Below are 23,164 nucleotides of genomic sequence, written 5' to 3' on the forward strand. Positions count from 1 at the left end.
TACAGGAGTTTTGAAACAGACTATTATATGTTTATATACATTTCAATGTTTTGTAGTAAAGGGAGATTTATTTTATAGGAAGAAATCTGTATGAAATATCTTTTGCTCACTTTTCTGTCAAAAATGTAATTACTTCCAGAATCCAGTCCTTTGTTCATAATCAAAAATGAAAATGTTTATTGGATGCAGTTGACTTGAGTTTCATGGAAGCAAAAATCTGAATAAATAGAAGAACAAAATCTAAGTCTTTTTTAAAAAATCTAAGGCTTTGTTTGCTACACCTATTGGTTTATTAAAGATGAGTATTAATTTCATCGTTATCTGCGATCAGCACTCTAAATCTGATCTAGTTTTTAACAAGCCATCTTGGTCATTAAGTAGTGAAGTGAGTCGATGTGTCTCTTAGCTATGTACATTCATAGCTGCTTGAAAGGTGAGAGCAGTCTCTTTAAAGAAGAACTTTGTGCTAAACAATGAGAAATTAAAATGTGAATCAATTATGTGACCAATTAAAACAATGTGAAAATTGTTCCTGGCTTGGAAAAAAAAAGCAAAACTTGCTAAAAACTGACAGCTTTTGTAATGCAAGATAATGTTCATGCCTGCGTGAACAAAACTGAGAAACAGTCCAATGAGACTCATTCCCCATTGGGCTAGAAAGACTTTGCAAGACTCCAGATGTAAGTTGGAATCAGGAGTTTGAAAACGAAGAAAGCCGAGAGGAGAAGAGCCTCCCTACATGCTCACAGTGACAGAAAGGAGCTGCCATCAGAGAACTGGGAGTTTATTTAGGGAAGGGAGCTGTCAGACTGAGCCGAGCTGATATGTCTTTCACAGGACATCTTTGACAACCAACAGACCAGTGTGCCTGGGTGTTTCACTGGATAGATTTCTAAATCAGCTGTCACTCCCTCCACAGGGTATTGTGTCCCGATCCAATTAAACCGTATCATGGTTCCCTAAGTAGGCAGCACGGTTTTCTGCTCAAATGTCTAATCTGGTATAGGATTTTGTCAAAAATCTCACTTGGAAAAAGAAAAGGAGGAAGGAACTGAGCTGATCTGCACTGCAGATGTTGTGCTTTTTCTGTAACAGTGATTGACAGTCCTTTTGCATGATAATGTCTAAAGATTCAGCTCAGTGAGTGACAAAAGCAGTCTGTTCCAAACTGTTACTCTGTTTGAATTACTACATTAAGACACAACAGTCAGTCCAATGGAATTCAGGAGGAACAGGATCTATGAGGTGCTGTATAATAAAAGCATCTCATCATGCTTCAGAGTCAACAAAAAGTACCAATTCTTACAGCAGTAGATGAATCCTTCAAAACTGAGATCTGAAGTATTTTGAGTCTAAAAAAATCATGTTTTTGAAAGAATAACTCTTAATCTATAGAGTGACTACTTATTATACGGACGTAATATATTGTTTAAAAATACTTAGCTGGATTTCATCATTTCATCACATGAACAATCTCCTGTCACCTACTCACCTCCTGTCAGTATAATTTGCTAATTAAATATTTTTGATCTACTGGACTGTATTCGTTGTTTTAGTGCCCATTATTGTAATATTCCACAGTGTTGCGGTCAGACGTGCAGCACTGGATTTCATTTCTTCTTATTGTAAAGCAACACTTTTTGTTCTGCAGAATCACCAAATCTAAAACCAAGAAAGTATGTCAGAAGAAATATTCAATGATACCAAATTTCCTCAGACTGTTTATTTTTTATACTATTGCAATATATCTTCCACTGAAACTGGCTTTGGAACGTTGCCCTAGCAATAAAAAATTGACACCATTTCAAGGGGAAAATTTTGCAATACCTTCCTCACCATAGCAACGCAGCTTGGGCAGAAAAATTCATTTGCGCACTGTTGAAGTTAACGGCCTCAAGGAATCATTATCAAAGCAGACAAATCAACAGAGTAGCATAAAGACAGTGAACCACTAAGAAATTAAATCTTTGAATTTCTATGATTTACTGGACCATGTACTCAACATGTGTGTGGGAAACTAGATTTGAATGTTATCAGAGTGCACAAAACAATCCCCCAGAGTTTTCTGTTTGACTCCTGAGTCTTTTTAGTTTTCTTTTTCTCAGACAAAAAGCTAGGGCAGTAATCAGAGGTAGCTAAGCAGAGCAGTATTGCACCTGGATTCCCTCATACCAAAGCCTAGTTACAGTGCCACAGTTTTAAAACATTACAGTCTGGCCTCATCTCAGGCAGAAAAAGCCTTCACAGTGCTTTGATGAACAGATGCCCGACCTCTGAAGCACTTCGGATTAAATTAACCTTTTTTTTCTCTTCTCCCTTTCTCATTGCATTTCAGCAACCTAGACACAGAGAAGCTGTGTGGTAAGTCTGTATCAATTTTAAGTACTTTTCTAGTTCTTTGCTGCTTTAGATGTGTGATTCCACTACATATTTACACATAAATACATAGTACCAAACTATCACATACTTAGATTGAAAGATACTGTATATACATTTATGTACACTCACAAGTGCCCATTAAAAGCTAGAGATGACTTTTATGTAGTGACAGAAATTGAGTTTTTTGTTCAGATTCTGAACTGTAGTGTAATGATGTTAAAGAATACATCCTAACAGAATGAACTCTGAAAATGATACCGTTTTATTCCCTCCATCTGCTGCCTTCTTACAGACAGTTCTAATACCTGTTCAGTAATGGGTGGTAAACCCATTGACATATTGAATAAAATGAATTAAGAACACAACATTGGGAGTTCATATACAAAATCATAAAATAAATTATGATCTCGCTAGCTCAATGAGATTAAAAACTAATATATTCCTATTTGTGTGTACCTCTTTTCCAGTAGTATAATAATGTCTGACAAGCACAGCTCTTGCTGCCCCTGCCAGGATTTGATCCCAGTCGCTCATGGGATCGTATCACCCACAGCACCACACCCTAGAGAGTGGGCAATTGCAGTATGCCAAAGACTGTTCCTCTGCCATGGCAGAGCCCTGAAGTGCATGAGCCCAGTTACAAATGTAGCTCACACGTTTCACAGTGGGTTTATAGCTGACCTTTCTCCATCTGCAAAGTACTTCAGTCTCATTTTGCCCCTTAAGACTTTAAGTCATTTATAAGTTATGTTTTTCTGTTAGGAATATTACTTTTCACCCTATGCTCTCTAGTACAAAAATTCTAGAGAATCAGTAGCCATTTCTGAATGCTGCCTCTTAGAGCCAAGTGAGGTACAGAGACTCCCGAGTGGGACTGAAAACAGTCAGACTTGCAGTGGCTGTGTTCCATCAAAATGATGGAGAACAGCAAAGGAAATAACTCCTGAACTGTGAAAACCAAGATAGGTAAAAGCAGAGATAAATCTGAACTCCAGGTCTGCACATCACAGTCAAATATAGAAGTTAATTTATACACTGTATACCACTATACACTTGCAATTAGAAACATTCCAGCACGAGCACAGAAGAAAGCTGTTTGCTTATCTGGGTCCCGGCAGCTTGTTCGGCTGTGAAAATAAGCCTTTTGATTCAGGAAAGAAGTAAACAAAATTTAAAATTTGAAGTGCACCCTGTCACCCAGGCATGCAGGCTATAGACCTCTTTTAATTTAATCTTGTTCCCGTTCCACCAACACATCAGCTGTGTCTGGGCCCATTATGGCACCAGACATGAGGAGTTAACTAGTTTCCATCAGTCTGAGGATTTCTAGCGGTCAATTACTTTGGAACAAAAGTCCTGAAGGACCACAATTCAGCAAGTTTAAATCACCAGCACCTTTATGCAGGTGCTGGCAACACCTGCCTGCAGGATTTAGGTGTCTGAGTTGAACCCTCAGCTTCTTAGTTGAAGGACTTGAAGCAATAATTGGTTTAATTAGTACTTTTCTTTAATTTAGGGGCCTAAAGAGTTGCAGATTTTTTAGTTAATTAGAAATATTCTGATATTTAAATTTAAAAGTAAAATTACTGATTAGCTTAAGAAAATTGTTCAATTAAGTTTCATAGAGTCTGGAGCAAAATCTGGAAGAGCCACAGATTTTGGGAGCCCAGTTCACTTAATAAAGTGATTAGTTCAACACTAATTAGAAGCTCTGGTGGAATGAAAACCAGATATGTGACAGATTCCTATTAAAAACAAACAAAAAATCAACATTTAAAAAAATATTCTTCAAGCATGAGATCACAATGAAAAGAATGCAGGAAACGGATCATGTGCGTAAATAATTAAATGTTTAATTCGGAGAAAAAACATAGAAATTTGAAAACATAAACCAGCTTGTCTTCTTTTGTAAATGAAGAAATGTGTGAATATGTGCTTTAAAGCAAAATTGGTATTAGAATGAGACAATTGAGGTTCTGAAATGAGAGAACATGCATTACTGTGTATTGTTCCTGTTTTTGAAATCCATCACAGTTCTAGTGCTTTTACAATAATGCTTGCTTGGTAATTAAATTCTCTTTTTTTTATTAATGCTGCACTCCAAGATATTTCTCAGGAAAGATACTGAGTGATGGAGCTACATTTAGGAATTTATGATATGCTGTGTTAAGTAGATGACTGAACACAGGAAGATGCACTGGCACTTGTAAACTTACTATGCTGGGAGCATGTAACTATTCGTATAAAATTTGTATCAAATCATATCGTGTCAACTGACATGAATACTTTTATGTACTGTATTCAAAAACATATACAATACTAAAGCCTATGATCTATAATGACATTCAATTGTCAGCACTTATCAAGATTTGCCAGTTCTATTGATTTCTCTCAGCGAATTATTCTTGCAACCACAATAATAAAAAAAGATTTTGATCCTACATCTACTATACTTTCATTTGTACTTTCTTTTAAACAATACACATTGACTTTCAAATTTCATTTAAAATCCCCAAACAATGTGAAACAATGTTTTAATTATGCTGTTTTTCACACCTGTTTTGTTTCCCGTTTGATTAGGATAATCATATTTATATAATAACTTTCTTTAAAGCAAATTCAGCTTCAGGGCCAGAAAACTTTGAAAATCCCTCTGTGAATTAACCCCTAGAGTATTTAGTAATGATTTGCTGTTGTACTACCTCAGTGCCAAAAACATAATTGGTAGTTGGAAGTATGAAAATATAATCCTATAAGTTTACATATAAAATATATGTTAATATAATTTAATGAACAATTGTGTATCTGGAACAACAACATACTGAGACATAATCGATCTCTACTGTACATTCCACTACACCTGAATCGTCCACAGAACAAATGTTGAATTTGGACCTGAAATCATTTTGTTCTAATTTCTAAAAACACTAAACTAACATTTACAAAGCTTGTTTAAAATGTAAATAAAGCTTTGTGGATTAAATTAACAAACTGAATGACTGACATGTAACTCTTAAATCAATTAAATCAGGTTTCAGACTGCCTGCTAAAAGTGTATCTTTGTAAATTTTTCATGACACACAAGGTAACAATGACAGATGGGCATAGTATTTTCACAGTTCATTACAATTGATGTATTTACCATGCTTTTACCATTATTTCACTGTTCTTTATCATGCTTTTCTCTACCTTAACCATGGCAAACTACTTTAAACTTGTATAAAAGCTGAACCAAATAAGACAAATATACTGTACAGTTTTATTCACTCTGCTTATCAGGAAATATGTGAATAAATTCAGACATCTGAGGCCATCAAGAGTCATGGCTGATGTCAGGAGATGTTGCAGTTTCTCTTGTTTGAAAGGCAAAACAAACCAGCAGAAACATGATTTCCCACTAGTTCTTTACATAGTGGCCTTGTCTGTGAGCCCCACAGCACTTGTGCCTTGGCAGGCAGATTATCCAAGAGAGAAGAGTTTGAATCCTGCAGGACTGTATCTGTTGTTGGCTTGAGCTGACTCTGCTGTTTTCTAGTTAGTCACAGTCAGACAAAATGCATCAAATACAGTATAAGATGAGAAAAATTGATTCCGTTTTAGACACGGGCATATATAATACAGTGTGGCTCAAAACCTCATTGGTAGTTGTGTCAACTAACATAATCAGAATAATACTCCTACTCTTCTTATGGATATTATAAAAACTAGCAATAGCTGCAATAAAAGTTTCTTAAATTAATGTAACATTTATGGAAGATCCACTGTCTTTCCAGACTGGCTGATGATCTTGAACAGATGTCCTTCTTTCTCATAAGACACGATTTTGCAAAGAAAACAGTGATGTTTTTTCTCTTGCTTCCCAGACTACTTCTCTCAGCACCTTGGGGAGTATGTAAATGTGCTTTCTGCCCTGGAGAAGCTGAATATTGCAATTCTGAAGGCTATGGACAAAACCAAAGAGGTAAGTTGGAATAATGACTCAGAAAGAAAAACTCTGTTATTTTAGATTAAATACAAAGCTTGCTCCACCTTTTCATCTCTACAAAAAGTCCTGGACAAAACACTGATTATAGTGAAAAAGAAAAACATTGTATGTCACTGCCTCGTTTATTTTGAACATGAGCTTTAGAAAGTCAGTAACAAAGTTTACTTTACAGCATTTACAGCATTACACTGCACTACATTACATATGATTTTTCTTCATGATAGCTTCATGACATAATGATATTCCCAAAAAAGTCTTTATACAGTATGTGCTTTAAAAATTATTATTTTACATTGACAATACATTCACATATCTTTTTTCCATAAATTTGGAGTTGCCAGTTATTCTTGTTTCACCCATTGGATGTGAAATAGACAGTTGTGTGTTTTTACGTCTCTTCTCAAAACCATAGTTCTCTTGACCGCACAAGGGAAAAAGAGAAAGCATGGGCCTTCTTCTCTGACCCACCCAGCCACCTGTCAGCCACATCACAGGCACCGCAGGCCTGACCCAGAGGCTCGGTGCTGAGTGGAGGAGAGGCACGTCCCTCATCAGCAGTGCTGCAAGCATCCAGGAAGCCACAGGGGTCATTGCCTGGGCCAACTGTTCCCCTCCTTCCCTCAGCAGTGCTCAGCCAGCTGTGCACCCCACTGTGGGGAATCCTGGTCACAGACGGCTAGTGACATAAGCCAGGCTCAGACCAATGCCTGGATGATTGATCTCAGATCTCATCCTGCACTTGGGCAAGCACCTGTACAGGTTGAGCCACTTGGGAGGCTGGGTTTACATTTCTGACTAGTAATTAAGCAGTTCTGAGCAAAATATGATTTTATCCTGCCATACCAAATACCACATATCTGTGCTTCACTGAACATTTGGTGTGTGATTGCATTGGCTTGAAAACGCAAGCTCTTCAGAGTCATGGCAAACACCAGCGTGTGAACATCTTGAACATCAGTCAGTATAATAGTTATTCTATCATTGTTTGAGAAGCATTTCTTTAAATTGTGATCTTCTGTAAAGATATCTGATTTCCTTATTTGTGCCTAAGATACTATTTGTAAATGAACATTAGAAAGGTGAATCACAATCAGTTAACAGTGCTGTTATAACCCACAGGAAACGCTATGATTCCTACAACTGTAACTTTACAGAATACATTTCTGATATGGTCTGTTTGGCAAAGGGTGTTTAGTCTTATCACTAAATATACTGTGTCTGTGTTTACATCCATTGAAAGAAATGGAAGGGTTCATTTCGTATTTAATTAGTCCAAGGATGAAAGTCAAATTTTAATGATTCCCAGCTGAGACAGTGGCACAGATTTGTTTTCACAGATTAGGAGAAGGAATCATGAGGTCAACAAAATCTGTCAGAAGCAAGGTGCACGAAAGTTTATACAAGAGAGAGTACTGAAAATGCTGATGTATGCAGAACCAATACATAATGTAATATATCTGGTTGAACAAGTAAAAAAGCTATCTGGGCCATGCAGTAAAAAAAATGTCGCCAGCCTACAATAACAGGGAAAGCACAGGTGGTGGTTTATAATAGGCTAAGTACAACAAGGACTGGGTGATCTTACATTTGGGCAGGGTGTCCTTAGTCTGGCACACAGCAGGTATAGAGCTGGCCCTGGGAGGTGTGAGAAGAGAAGTAACTGATGGAGTCCGATGTGCTCTCCGTCCTGCCTTGCAGAAAAGGTTTGCTTTTCAGTATCCTTCTGTCTAATCTGCTATAGGAGGTTCTCTAGCTCTGGAGTGTGGGAGAGCTCTATGTAAACCAGACACGTTTGTTATTTAAACATGTGCTGTTTGTTGCAGATTCAGATCTGCCCTCGCTATGTTTCAACCCAGTCAATCACATCATGGTCTTTGTTGTTTGTGAATGTAAGACAACAGTGTTGCAAGGTGTGCTTACACACACAGGAAATCTGTCTGAACATTAAAACACAAGCCTAAAATAACTAATAGAAGACTGTTATTAACTAGAAACATTCTGTGTTTCAAACAACATTGGTCTAAAGTCTTATTAAAAAGTACAGGATGCAGAGGGGTATCCAGGATGCTGGATGTTGGAGAGGACCTATCTATAATTTGATCTTTGCCTTAGCAGGCTGTCCATCTCCCTTCCTGTTTGGCAGAGGGGTTATGAAGGGTTTCTGTTAAGCTTCCCTCAAGCCTCCCTCCATCCTTCTCAAATACCAGGTTTTATTGACTTATCTCTCATCTCCTATTGCACCTGTGGCTCTTCAAAAAGACTCTTACTTTTTTGAGCTGTAAGCAAGCTCTATATAACCCTCCATCACTTTATTACAATAACTTCTGGTTGTTTTTAAGATGTTAGGGCCAACAGAAATGTTCTTATATGAATATTTTATCACCACTTAATCTGAGGGAGAGTGAACTTTAATACAAGCTCAAGAATGTGTTGAGAAGTGCAGTGAGAGTACTGTATAGATCCTTCTGAAGTTTTACTGTAGTTTTGAAACTGCAAATGCAGAGTGAAATATTAAAGCACAATGCAATCATGGTAAAAGCATGGTAAAGCATGGTAAAGCATGATAGATTATAATATACATATACTTTTGTATACAAAGGTTTTTAGCAACCCTGGTCAAATTGCATGTTTCACTGAATCTCTAGGTGAAAATAAGTGAACATAACCTCTGCAGGTTACAAAACTAACCATGACATATTTCTGCACACTTTAATGCACAATTACTATTTGCTGAATTTAACAAAATGAAAAAAATAAAACAGTGTTGGGTGGCACAGTGGTGCAGTTGTTAGCATTGCTGCCTCACAGCTCAATTCTGGACCCTGGATATTATCTCTGTATGTTCTCCCTGTGTTCACATGAGTTTCCTCTGGATTTTCTGATTTTCTCCCACAGTACAAAGATATACTGGTTTGATTACATAATACATAATTGATTTCCGGGAAAATTGGCCCTGTTTTGAGTGTGTGTATCTGACTGTTCGGCAGTGGACTGGGGTCCAGTCTAGGGTGGATCCTGCCTTGTGCCCGTTGCCTGCTGGGATACTGTAGGTTCCGGCTCCCCCACGACCTTGAATTGGATGAAGCAACTTTTCTTTTTTTACAGTTATATATGACAAAACAAAGACATGCTAAGTGCAATGGAAAAGTGTTATATTATTCTATACGAACATTTTGGTTAATTTTCACAAAGGGGAAAATGGCATCTTCTGTACACTTTGCTGGCATGTGGCGTCTGAATTTCTCTCTGATACATCACCAAGCGCGTGCAATCAGGCGAGGCTGGTTTGGAGAGTTTGGAAGCCAGTGATCCATACTCACAAGCTGCTTCAGTGCTGTATAATTATGCACAAAGCCTTAATTAGAAACCTATTCTATCACTTTCAAAGTCAATGCAGCCAGATCTGAAATCCTCCGAGACTCTAACATTGCTAGTTACCAGCTGTATTCTTGGCACAATGTTCAGCGTCACAAAAAAGCAAGTCCATTCTGAATCCTCCCAACATTTCTGGCTCTTAATTATCACCTCTGAATTTCAGGAATTGTGTTTTTTTCCTGATAATGAGCTCCAGGCAGTGTTTCATCTCCTGCTTCAAATAATATATTTATTGAGAATATGATTTGTTGCTGTCTTAAGTAAGTGGAACAATGTCAATAAAGATAATTGCATTTATATAGCATCCCAGAGCATTATATATATAGGCCTGCTTTATCCATTACTCAAGGCCGCCATTCTGTACCAGCAGCCTCACTACACAACAGTGAGTGAAAAATTGCTTCAGCAAGTGAATCAAGGGGGAATGTAAGGGAAGCCACCCTGTCCAAGTCTGGAGTGGAATTTAATCAGGACACCGAGATTAACACCGCTGATCTTATAAATAGTGCCATGGGATTTTTAATGACCAAGTGATCAGGAACATGTTTCTCAACTGAAGGACAGTATATCCTACTGTGAAACTTACTGGGCATACTGACACAAAGGAAGCACGACACCTACTGGTCCACTAACAGCATGAACTCAACAACAATAAAACTCACCTTTGGCCAGGAAGTTGGGATACTAATGCTGCACACTAATAAAATAATACATTCATCTGTTTTGAGTAACTGCTTTATTCTCAGAGAGCTGTGAAGAGACTAAACTCTTCACAGGACACTAGTCTGTCTTTTCATATATCCAATTAAATGTCATTTCAGACACAGAAAAATAATTTAAAAACATCCCCCAAAAAAGATTAAAAATGGTGCGATTAAAGCTTTGATGCAGAAAGTCCTCAGAAAAAAAGTTCCAGTCATAAATCCTCTCCTGATGCACTGCAGCATTGTCCTCATTTATCACCCACTCGCTGACACAACTCTGTGGAATACAAAAGCATTTCATCTTCTCTTTCCAGAACTGGCAGCACTGGGCTTCTTGCTTCATCCTCATGTCATCCTAGGAAATTGGCTTTGAACTTGAAAGGTCCCTCAGAGGGACCTCTATTATAATGGACTTAAGATCCAATAGACAAATGTCCACGTGGGTTCAAACCCGACTCCTGGTAGACTCTGTCTTCCTTGTTAGTATAGTGCTGAGTATCCCCACTTGTCATGTGGGAGACCAGGGTTGGATTCTCTGTCGGGGAGTTGCTCTCTTTTTGTGGGCGAAGTGGTGGCACTGTGGCTAAGGATCTGCACCTGAGGCTGGAAGGTTGCCGGCTCAAATCCCTTGGCTGGCAGAGGAATCCTACTCCCTTGGGCACCTGAGCAAGGCCTTTAACCCCAACTGCTCCAGGGGCGCTGTACAATGGCTGACCCTGTGCTCTAACCCCAAGCTTCTCTCCCTGTCTGTGTGTCTGTGTCTCATGGAAAGCAAGCTGGGGTATGCGAAAAGATTAATTCCTAATGCAAGAAATTGTATATGGCTAATAAAGTGATCTTATCTTACCTTATCTTAATGTATGTTCCAATTTCTGAATGGACTCACAGCTCACAAATAAATACCACGATAAAGGAGAACCTGCTGAAAGCTAATGTCTCCACGCAGACATTGGACAGGACTGTTTGCATATTGAAGATAATGTAATAGTCTTCACATTGCCTTTAGTGTGATGGCCTTCAGCAAGACCACATCAGTAAAAATTGCCCTATTTGAAAAAAATAGTGAGAGTGAGCGAAATCACAGATTGCACTTTATGCAGAAATTGAAATTGAGCAACAGGGAAGTCAAAACAACAAAAACTGCAATGAATAAACTTGGGATAAATCCTAATTTCCAAACTGGCTTTTTCTTTGTTGTGAAATTGCTTTTTAAGTCACTCACTTTGTCTTCTCTGAGAAAAAATATCCAAATTTAAGTTCCCTTAAACTGCCCTGGCCTGTCTGTCACTGAAGAAAAGGTTTCCTTTCAAAACATTTACAAGTACAATGAGTGCCCACCCCAGATGGCCTTAGTTTTTGAGACACAGAAGATCCTTATCTGCTTTTCACTGATGACACACTGGAGATGAACGAAAGCAAGATATTTTTGCACATACTGTATGATTCTTGTGCCCCCGCGTTTCCATGAGTTCACTTATTTTTTTGTTTGTCTACACATGTTGCAACCCCACACCTGAATGTAATGAGCTTTTTTCCTTAGTTTGCCAGTCTATTTAAAAATGCAAAGAGAATCCAAATTTATGGATCTTTGAAAATGGTTCTTGATCTCAGACTTTACAATACTTCAAAGTCAACAGAGGAGCACACTATTGTATGGCCTGGTTAACAGTGTTAATGAGAAAGCATTCTCAGAGCCAATGCTGTTTATACACCAAGTTGAGGATTATACAAAAGTTGCATGAGAAGCAATCGTAACAAAATACTCTTGGTGTGACACTGTTGAGCTCTATCTAAGTAGCTAATGCTGCTGGCTGTGCAGTCTGTGTAGGCAGCATGACAAACTGGGACTGACATCACCTGGAGCTGCTGTAACCTTGCTGAAGTCCTGAGGGAAGAAAAGGGCAGAAACTAGGGCGTTGTTTTTGTTCTCGTTTTGCTCTGTAAGCTTTTAGCATTGTAAAGGAATTTTATTACAGCATGGTCCACTATAAAAATACTAATTTGTTTTCAAGTATTGCTGTGTGCACCATATGGTTCTGTCTGAATGGAAGAGTTGCTGAAGCTCCACGCATAGCTCTGTGAGGTGATTCAGACAGAGTACTCTGAACATCCTCTGAAATGCAGCTGGATATGAAATAAGGAATTTGAAGTATTTACAGTGTGCCAGGTTTAACACGGTCTTCAGTTTTCAATGGGAAAGGGAACTAATGGGACTTAACATGAAGGGAAATATAAAATGAAGAATTCTGTAACAAAAACGTTCTTTCTGGACCCTATGCAGACGACACAAAAGATGAGTGAGGAAAACACGGGGAAAAAGGCATGCAGGAGTCGGGAATGAAAACGGGGGGCGTGTCCATGGTGCGCAGGTGTTCTGGGGGGTGAGTCCGGGGCAAACAATCCAAACAGAGTCCAATGGGAAATCCAAGATAAGGCAAAAGTCCAAATAATAATAATAATAATAATAATAAACTTTATTTTATATATTGCCTTTAAAGGTGGCTTCTCAAAGCGCTTTACAGGATGACAATAACAATAAATAAGAAGACTACAACAATAATTAAGAAGATTTCACAAGATAGGACACAATTATAATTACAACAATACAACAATAACAATAGAGGAGGCCGTGGAAGGTGGAATTAAGAAGAGCAGAAGGGTGAAGAATGGAACCAGTTAAGTAAAGGCTTTTCTGAAGAAGAAGGTTTTGAGTCTAGATTTGAAGGAGTTTAGAGAAGGTGACTCTCTAATATCCTTGGGCAAAGAGTTCCAGAGCTTGGGGGCATAGCAGGAGAAGGCCCTGTCGCCCATACAATGTGGACGGGCTTGGGGGTGTCACGATTATAGTTCCCCCTCCTTAAGGGTGCTCCAGCCCGTTCACGTGAGACTTTATTCTATGCACCTGCTCCCTATTCCCAGCCCACCTTAAAAGCCAGGTGCTGACGCTCATCCGGGCTCTGCATCTGATTTCCATATCGTGTGAGTCCGGGACCTGGAAATGCCTGGTCCCGTTAAGGTTTTAACCTCTGTTCCCGTTCCTGTTCCCCGTCTGCCGGTTCCGACCCGGCATTCATGGTTTTTAATTCTTTGTTCTGATGGATCTTCTGGTTTTGGACTTACCCTTGTGTTTTGGATATCCCCTAAGGACTTCTCTCTCGGATTGTTCGCCTCGGCCACACCTCCCCCGTGCACCAGCGCACCTTGGACACGCCCCCCTGTCTTCAGCCCCGTTTTTCTGCATGACGTTTCCCTAGTGTTTCCACGACTCCGTCGGACTGTGTCGTCCGCATAGGGTCCGGAAAGAACTGTTCGTTACAGGGGGACAGTAAGGAGGGCAGAATTTGAAGAGCGGAGGTTGCGAGGTGGGGAGTAGGGCGATAAAAGTTCAGACAGGTCCGGGCGGTCCATCCGAGACGAAGACAAACGGGATTAAAAACCGGAGTGGGATCTGGTGGAGGGTCGGAGGGTTGGAGGGAAAAGGGGGGGGCCAGATGCTCCAGATTCCGGACTTGCTTGGTACAGGAACCAATGCAGAGCCCGGAGCAGAGTGAGTGTCTGGCTTAAGTAGGGAGGCAGGAACAGGGGGCAGGTGCACAAAATCAACACGGAAGTGAATTAGCCAGAGAGCCCTTAAGAGGGAGGTATGGAAGCCATACCGTTTCCGCCAGGGAGTTAAAAAAACACGCTATGGTATCTCGCAATTGCGACTTAGTATCTCAGAATTCCGACTTTATATCTCAGAATTGCGACTTAAAAACTCCAAATTCTGACTTAAAAACTCCAAATTCTGACTTTATATTTTATATATCTCGCAATTGAGACATTTTATCTCACAAGTTTTTATTTAAAAACCAGAAATACAAAACCAGAGACAGAATATGAAAAAAGATACAGAAATAGACACTTCACATGCAGAGAAATTCAATGTTATAAAAGCTGAAAATTATACTTTTTACATATTTCCATTTTATGTCCTTTTTTACTTAAAAAAGGTCTTCTTTAGCTCAGCTGGCAAGACCTGGGTTTGAGCCAATGCAGTGAGGCACGAACTAAGGTGGGAGCGGCGAGGACACAAGCCCTAGAACCCGAATCCGTTACAATAACAAATGGACAGACAATGAAATGTGGTCACAATTCTAAGGTTTTAAGTTGTAATTCTGAGTTTTCAAGACGCAATTCTGAGATATAAAGTCACAATTCTGAGATACTAACTTGGAATTCTGAGATACTCCATACAGTATGTGACCGTCGCAGTGCCCTCCGCCACCCCGTTTCGTCCTGCAACACCTGGGGCGCGAAGCAATCCCGGGTCTCTGGCGTAACGCAACAGGGAACCAACCGCATGAGCTAAAGGAGACCTCCCTCAGCCCAGACAGCTGAGGTCCCTGCTACGCGCAGTGAGGGCGCTGATGTCACCATATCCGAACTAGCTCCACTACACATAGCGCGTTTTTTTTTTTACTCCCTATCGGAAATGGGGGTAAAAAATCCACAGGGAGGGACTATAATCGTGACAGAATTCAGATATTTCTAAGTTCTTTCTAAATGTACTCTTTCACAGCCCTATTCCAAATAAGAATGCAGTACCACCCCTAATGTGAGTGAAAATGACAGGGAAGACTATAGTGGTCTGATTAATCAGACTGGAGTGATTTTTAGCCAAGAGGTTTGGGAATAAAAGAAACACTGAAACCTAATACAAAGTGAAAAATGTTGGTCTGAAATGGAATACATGTCCATCTAAATAATTAAGTGACATGCATAGTAAAATGAGTGTGCATATACTGTAGAAAGAGGCTTTTTTGAGAGGTTTTTGTAAGGGGAATTACAAGTAATTTGCACCCTACAGTATGTGAAAACAGAGAAAGCCTTGACTGTACTGAGCTACATTTTGTATGTTGATACAAAGCTGGGAAATCCCTGGATACCCAAACTTAGTGTTATGGGGTCCATATTTCCAAATCAGTTGTGTTAACAGAACAAGTTGGAAGGCTAAGGCCCAGAGTCAGCAGTATCTCAAGCTACAAATTAGCATGGACGAAGCTCTGAGGAGAAAGAGTGGGGAAAATAAATGTTCTTTTATTGAACCTGGTCACTTAAAATATGTGGGGTACTCTAGCAGCTTTACCTGCAATTTTGGCCATTAACTTGTTGTTTTTTTCAGTGCTTTCCAAGTATTTATATTGTGCTTTACCATATCCCTCTGCTTTTTCTTGCTTCTACATTTACTGTGCTCCCGTGGAGCTCCCATGGAGAGGTACAGGAGACCATTCTTTGGGGAAAATTCTTTGCACAGAAATTGTGCGCAAATTAGTAAAGGAAAAACCCAATCTCAGTTTGAGGTCTGTGTGGCATACCTGTGAGGAGATGTATTCCTGTTCACACCGCATGTCAATGCAGGGTTTCGCCAGACAGAAAGACACGAGGGGCCGAGCTCCATGGGTGTTTATGGTCACCATTAAATCACAACTTCCTAAAGGCATTGAATGATTTAACTGTGATCAGTTAAACAGTTGATTTAGAGAACATTTTGAACAAAAATCTGAACAACCCTCAGCCATCAAAAATCCTTAAATTTAAGGAAGTAACTTGCTCAGTACATTTAGTGTGACATAGGCTGTGACATATGAAGCTAATTGGACAAGATAACATCAAGACCTGGGTTTTAGAGCTCTTGAATCTATTGGCAAACAGCACTAGAGACTCCATGGTGCTCCCAAGCCTTCAGAACATCAAAGAATGCACACAGATAGCTCCCCCTGTGTTCTGTTAAAAAGTGAAATACTGTGTGGTTTTATTACAGAATTTTGAAAAATGAATGTAGTTTAATTCAACACCCTGCCACTCTTGACCTGAGCCAACAATCTTAAAATGGTCTCAAGAAAGCAAAGAGACACTGTTTGGCTTGCATTTCTATCTGTAATGAATTAAGAGATGAGTCAGGTAACAAACAACACAAAACAGAAGCTGTTTAACACAATGAACTAAGAATTCTCCCAGAAAAGTTAGACTGCCATCTCTGGAGCCCTCCACAACCATAGCAACGCGCCCTGACTACACAAACCAGTCAAGAGAGTCTTTGAATAATTTTAGACATTTCTGCAAAATTGAATGCCACAAATACTTATTTTATAGATATATTATTATGTTAGCCCTAAAGAAGACAGAAAAGGCTAGTTAAGTCACTTAAGAAAAAGCCACTACAGATAGCTAGTTAAGTAGGTAGTTAAGTAGTGGAGCGGCTTACTCCATAGTGTCTGGCAGCGCTGGCACATGACATGCCTGCCTGCAGCAAGCCAATGGCCCTCTCCCTTGCTTCTGGTGACATTGGAGGCATTATGGAATGCACAGAAAACTGATTAAGTGTGGCCTTTTTCTTGCAGTGACCTTAGCTTTGAATTAAGGCCTTTTTAAAGGTGACCTGATCAGGCTTTGTTCCACCTGGACCTCGTTAGGTAAAAGGGCACCTAACAAGCTTTTGTGTGATTAGCAAGTTGCAATGCTTCACTGAACAAGCTGTATTGCTGGTCAGAGGGCTTAAAACAAATTGACAACTTTTTGTGAAAGTACATAGGCTATAACTATAGCATTCTTTTTCCATAAGTATATATAAATATATAATTAAATATATAAATATATAATTTCTGGCACAAACACAAAGATTTAATTAATGAATTGCTTACATTTATATGGCGCTTTTCTGGACACTGCACTTAAAGCGCTTTACAGGTAATGGGGACTCCCCTCCACCACCACCAACGTGCAGCCCCACCTGGATGATGCGACGGCAGCCATAGTGCGCCAAAACACTCACCACACATCAGTTATCAGTGGGGAGGAGAGCAGAGTAATGAAGCCAATTCATACAGGGGGATTATTAGGAGGCCATAATTGGTAAGGGCCAATGGGAAATTTGGCCAGGACACCAGGGTTATAGCCGTACTCTTTTCGAGAAACACCCTGGGATTTTTAATGACCACAGAGAGTCAGGACCTTGGTTTTATGTTTCATCTGAAGGACAGCGCCTGTTTACAGTATAGTGTCCCTGTCACTATACTGGGGCTTTAGGACCCACATGGACCGCAGGGTGAGCGCCCCCTGCTGGCCCCACTAACACCTCTTCCAGCAGCAACCTTGTACTGACCAGGCTCACACCTGCTTAGCTTCAGTGGGTTGCCAGTTGTGAGTTGCAGGGTGATATGGCTGCTGGCTGCCATATCACCCTGCAGATTTGCATAGGAATTACACAAAAAAGCAGAATTCTACAAGAGAAAACCAACTCTAACCACTGAAGGTCTAATTGCTGGTGTTCATACCATGGCTGTTCACTAAAGCTTCTTTGTGCAAATACCACTCTCTTTCAGGAGTACCAGAGCTCCTCTGAACTGGGGCAGTTTGTTACTCGGTTTCTGCTGCGTGAGATGTCCAGCCAGCTGCATTCCTTGCAAGTCTCACTAGAGTGTGCTATAGAGGCAGTGGAGGAACAGAGCTGCCAAGGAAGGTAAGAGTAACAGAACACCTGACTGTTGTCAATTGTAAGAGCTTCAAGGTTTGACAAGGTGGCAACAAATAATGACAACATAACAAAGAGCAACTCAAAGAGACTACCAAACCCTCACATCTGTGACCTCGCAGTGGAACTTGCAGTGCAACAGTGATCAGTTGCAGATGTAATCAACATTGGAGGTGGACTAACCTACCATTTGGGAGATTTTCTAATTATTTTATTGCACAGTGTATTAATAAAATGACACATGCCATCTGCAAATAATAAAATTATTATACTTATTTATCTTCATTAAACAGGTAAACAATACAGATAAGATATAGGTAAGAATGTGGATTTGAGTGCCACTTGCAAGCTGTACAGTACAACTGCAGCCAGAGAATGAGAGAAAACCATTTATTGGCAGCACTGCATAAAGGACTGATTGCTAGCAAGGGTTGAGCCTCTCTGGGTTGAATGGCTTTCTTATATTCCTAGTATGTTTTTCCCAAATAATAGGATCTTATTTAGCTCACAAATTAATTTAAAGGTAACCTGAGATTTGTTATGATGTTGATGAAGTGGTGCTTTTACGTAGGAGGACAAAGAATAAGAGTCTGAGGGGCGAACAGTCAAACTCTGCCAGCAGGCACACTGAGAACCACCTCTCCCAGCTCTACAAGGCGCCCTGACCTCAACAAGGCATGCAATTCAAACTAGGAGCTGTGCCAAACAAGGATAACACATTTCTCAATCTATCTCTCGCTCATGGGGCTACTCGTGTGATCTTTGGTTGTTTAAATCATCTCTGTTTCTTTTATCACCTCACCAAACTGGGAATCACTTACTGACCATCACTGCAATTCATTGCTATGACTCTTCTGTCCTCACAGAAGAAGATATATTGCACACATTATTCTGAAGAATGCTCCGTCCAGTTAGCTGTCCTTTTTCGCACTGCCAGCCCCACAATACCCACAGAATCACAGGCTCAGTTCTGACTGATGGCACTCTAATGCATGCCACAGTCTACCTTAATCCACCCTTCCTGTGCAGTGTCTGGTCAAGCTTGGCCACTGCTTGGAAATTCTCTGCAACAGCCCACAACATGGTCATAAGAACACCTTTCTTGGTTAAGCCATTGTGTATGTTTTCAGTTACATGATATAATGCTGAATATTTTAATGAAAGACTTAAAATAACCAAGTGATTCCATGTCTCCTGTCAGGAAGAATGTGAAAAAGCTGAAGGACTTTTCAGTCCAGAGGACAAGCAGGAGATGTGGACGGCGGTCACTGAAGAACCTATGCTTGTCTCCTACAGACCCTTACTCAGGCATGCTCACCTCAGGTAACATAGTAAGCAATAATCTATGCCTACCAGCCAAAATTGCTCTGAAATATTCCTTATTAAGGCCATTTCTGCCATTGCCTACATTAATACAACATCAGAACATACTAAAGGATACAAATTCGGTGTTCGTCTGATCACAGTTTGCTGATAAATAATAAATCCTGAAATTCATCCAGCCTCTTCTTCATGAGTGAGAAGTCTCCTCTAGGGAACCAAAACTATGTCCTGTTTCTGGACCTTTTCCTATTTTCTACTTTTGCCCTGGAACCTCTTCTCATTTTTTAGCTTAAAGTAGTCTCTTGCTTTGACCATATATAACATAGGCAATCATTTTGAGAGCTTTCTTTAAGATAGCAAAAAAAGTTGAAGGTCCCCTGTGTATGTAGGTTTTGTACTGTAGGTCTCTTTAAAGCATAGTACCTGCAGAGCTGGAAGAGGTTATTAAACTGGTCTAATTAAGCCAGAAATAAGATGATTCATGTTATTAAGGGCACAGCTGGACTGAAAACCTGTAGAATGACCCTCCAGCACTAGGACTTTTCTTTGTGCTATGTTCTTTAGATAGAGAGATAATTCCAGGGCAGAGTACTGCACAGAAAGGTTGCCAGCTATTGCTGGTAATAAACTACTGGATGTGAATGTTTAACTGAGAAGTGATTGTCTCTGTCTGTTACTATTGGGAAAATAAAGCATGTTTAAACACAATGTAAAGTGAAATAATGTCTTTATCTTTTGTTGCAAATGGCTTAAGAAATAATATTACTGCAATATTTTTAGGAGATCACTAGATTTTATTTAAAGAAGTTCAAGTAGGTTATTAATCAATATTAATATTCACATTCCCTCTTTTTTTGGTTTAAATACCAGCATGACACACCAAGGTCAAGATTAAATCAAACTTCAGCTCACCATCCGATTACAAATTCAAAGCTTAGCACTTGATTGCTTCTGCACACATGAAGTGTCACACCAGGTAGTGGTTTGGATCTCAGAGTTGGTGGATGGGTCAGTTTTGATATAATTTGCACCTAAATCAGCCTTTTTTCAGTTTTAAGGATTTTAAGCTTCCAAATGCTCCTTGTTGACTTTGCACAATTGCACATTTAAGAAAATCAGAAACAAGTTATAGTCTCTTTAACTGCTCTTCCCAAGCACTAGAAAACATTTTTGAAGTTTGGCTGGATTCCTACCAAGGGATTAAAAGATTCAGGTCAGGTCTGAGCCATCTTGCTTTTGGAGATCCAGATGGAAGGATGACAGCTTGGTGTGCTGAACGGGAACAGTATTCCCAAATGATCTGTCCCATAGTGCATCATCTCTTAGTTACAGACACAGGCAGAAGCTGTGCTTAAGGCAGCCTGGGGAACCCAAGAGACTTTTGTGGCCTTTGGAGACTTCCAAAACTGAGAAAACTTTTTCCTCATAAGTGATATATAAAGATGTATGCTCAAATAATATTTTAATTGTATCATTAAATATGTGTACAGTTTTTTCAACCAGTAAACACTGCTGATTCCTCTCAGCTGTTTTCTCATTTTCCCACTAAAAATCACAGACATGCAACTGTGAAGTTATTAAATATTCATTGTACTTAATTCAGTATTGGCTGCATTTCAATTTGTAATTTGTACTCGTAAATTCTTGTCTTTATATGTCTAATATGGAAATCATACCTGCTGTCAACACAAGTATTATTGCATTGAAATTCTACTGAGTTAAGCATGTTCAATAATGGGAAATATAAAATTCCATGTTTTTCTTTGGAAAAAAAAATGGGCCACTGTTGCTGATGGTTTCTCACTCATTCTTCCTCTATCAGGAATAAGTGTGGAGCCAGACAGCCACTGGACCTCACAGATAAACAGGCTCCAACAGCTCATCGACAAGTTGGAGTGTAAGGTGGGAGGACAAACCATCTGACTGGAGTGCAGCGCGAGAGAGAAGTGCTAGATATCTGATACCACCATGAGTCACACTGTCTTGCTGGAGCCCTTCACAAAGTTAACAGGATCACATGTTCAATTTTCTACTGAATCTTTAAATTGTGTGTGTGTGTGACAGCTTAATTTTTTTAAATTATGGGAATTTTCAGCTCTTGTACTTTGTATTTTCTGTGTCCACCCAACAGGGTGGGACTCCTTTATTAGTCACAGATTAAATGAGCCTTTTTTAATATTGCTCATTACAGGAGTTATTAGCTAGAAAAAGTAATTCTTCCTTCAAGCTCAAAACAGATTCCATTCTGCCTTTCTTTCCTTCTTTCCTGATTCTTAAGAGTCACAGGTCCTTAGCTGAATCTTATCCCAGACCTGATAGGACAGATTAATGGGATGAATACCCATTTCTCATGGAATGCATCAGTTTAGTATAGCTAATCAACCTACCAGCATGTTTCATTTGTGGTAGTAAAACCAGAATGTTATAATTATAATATATAATTATGAGTGTTTTCCACTCATGGAAACATAGGGAGAACATCCACACAGAAAAGCAGCAGGTCTAACTTGCGTATAGTTGAAATGCTGCTTAAAAGTCAAGTAAATGATTTAATTGATTTAGAAACTGTAATACCTGTGCAGATTTCACCTCACACCCTCACGGCACTACTGCATCTATCCACGTCTGTACATGGGCTGAAACTGCTACTGAACCAGATCTGTCTCTACACAATTATCAGTGCCACTTTCTTCCAATTAATTAGGTACCTCATTATCTCTCTTATTCTCTTCATGATTTAAGTCCTACCTCATGCCTGCTTTCTGCCCAGTCAACTGGGTTATTCTCTAAAGTTTTCAATGTGTTCCCTAACACTGCTTCCCTTTCTCTTAAGCACTTCCCAACTTTACTAGCGAACTCAGTTTGTATCTTAGTTTCGGCCAACTGTGTTCCAACAATTTCCTTGACTTTACCTAATGTAAAGAGAGTTTATTTGTCTGTCCCTTTATGCATCCAGCCCCTCATGAGCCAGTGTGACCAAATATTGCATGACCCTTACATCTGGGGGAAGGTCAAAAGATGAGTTTGACCCCCAGATTGTGCTATAGGGTCGAAACATTTTATTTACAGGGAGCACAATTACTCCACGATATACTGGACATCCCTGTTACAGCACACCTCAGATCACAAATGTGTGAGGACTGAGTGGCAGTGTATGCTCACTTATGGAGTCACTGTGACATTGTCAAAAGTCAAAAGACAATATAGAGGTTCTGTGCTATGCAACTTGCACCCCTGATCACAATATTGAATATTGAACTGATCACAATATTAGTAGTATTAGTATTCTTATTTTTCAAGAGGGTAAATTTAGTACTCTAGGTTGCATCAAAGGGATCCCTAAATTTTAATTTTGCCACATCTCGCAAATAAGATCAACAATTAGGATCAACAAGTACCCCCATAGGCATGTTTCTGGCACATGACAGGCTCCCACACAGATACACAGACACCAGCGCTTTACACTGCTCTCCCTGTCAGAAAAAAACACCACTTTGCAAAACTGAACAGGTACATAAATTCACTAATCTTTCTGCGTTCAGTTTATCACAGGAGAGGCAAGGCGTCACTGGGTAGTGTTGCTGATTCATGGCATTATCACAGAGCAGCACCACAGAGGCTTTTAGATTTTTTAACAGGTTTTAATTAACCCTCCGTGTTTGACTCAAACATTTTGACTTCAGGGTTGTAATTATCACTCCAGACAAGTCTCATGCATTTAAACTCCATTTTCTGCTTTGTGGGTAAAACTGCATTTCTCTTTTCTTCCAGAGTCCAAAGCTCGAGCCTGTCAAAGAAGATACATTTTCCAGCCCTTATAAATCTGTGAGTCTGCACAATTAGATAATCTCTATCTGCAATGAATTCCTGTCAGGTCTCCTTACA

General features: G+C 39.6%; 1 protein-coding gene across 3 annotated transcripts in view; it reads left to right on the forward strand.

Moving 5' to 3' along the window:
• Positions 1-23,164, forward strand: part of necab3 (N-terminal EF-hand calcium binding protein 3) — a 98,591-nt gene that overhangs the window by 69,358 nt on the left and 6,069 nt on the right. For all 3 annotated transcript variants that reach the window (XM_015364631.2, XM_006639390.3, XM_015364630.2), the window contains 6 exons: positions 2,336-2,361; positions 6,243-6,340; positions 17,808-17,944; positions 19,158-19,279; positions 21,102-21,181; positions 23,051-23,104. In XM_015364631.2, coding sequence (XP_015220117.2) covers positions 2,336-2,361; positions 6,243-6,340; positions 17,808-17,944; positions 19,158-19,279; positions 21,102-21,181; positions 23,051-23,104 — 517 coding nt within the window. The remainder of the gene's footprint in view (positions 1-2,335; positions 2,362-6,242; positions 6,341-17,807; positions 17,945-19,157; positions 19,280-21,101; positions 21,182-23,050; positions 23,105-23,164) is intronic.

This window comes from Lepisosteus oculatus, chromosome 16 (assembly GCF_040954835.1).
Source record: "Lepisosteus oculatus isolate fLepOcu1 chromosome 16, fLepOcu1.hap2, whole genome shotgun sequence".
Lineage (NCBI taxonomy): Eukaryota > Metazoa > Chordata > Actinopteri > Semionotiformes > Lepisosteidae > Lepisosteus > Lepisosteus oculatus.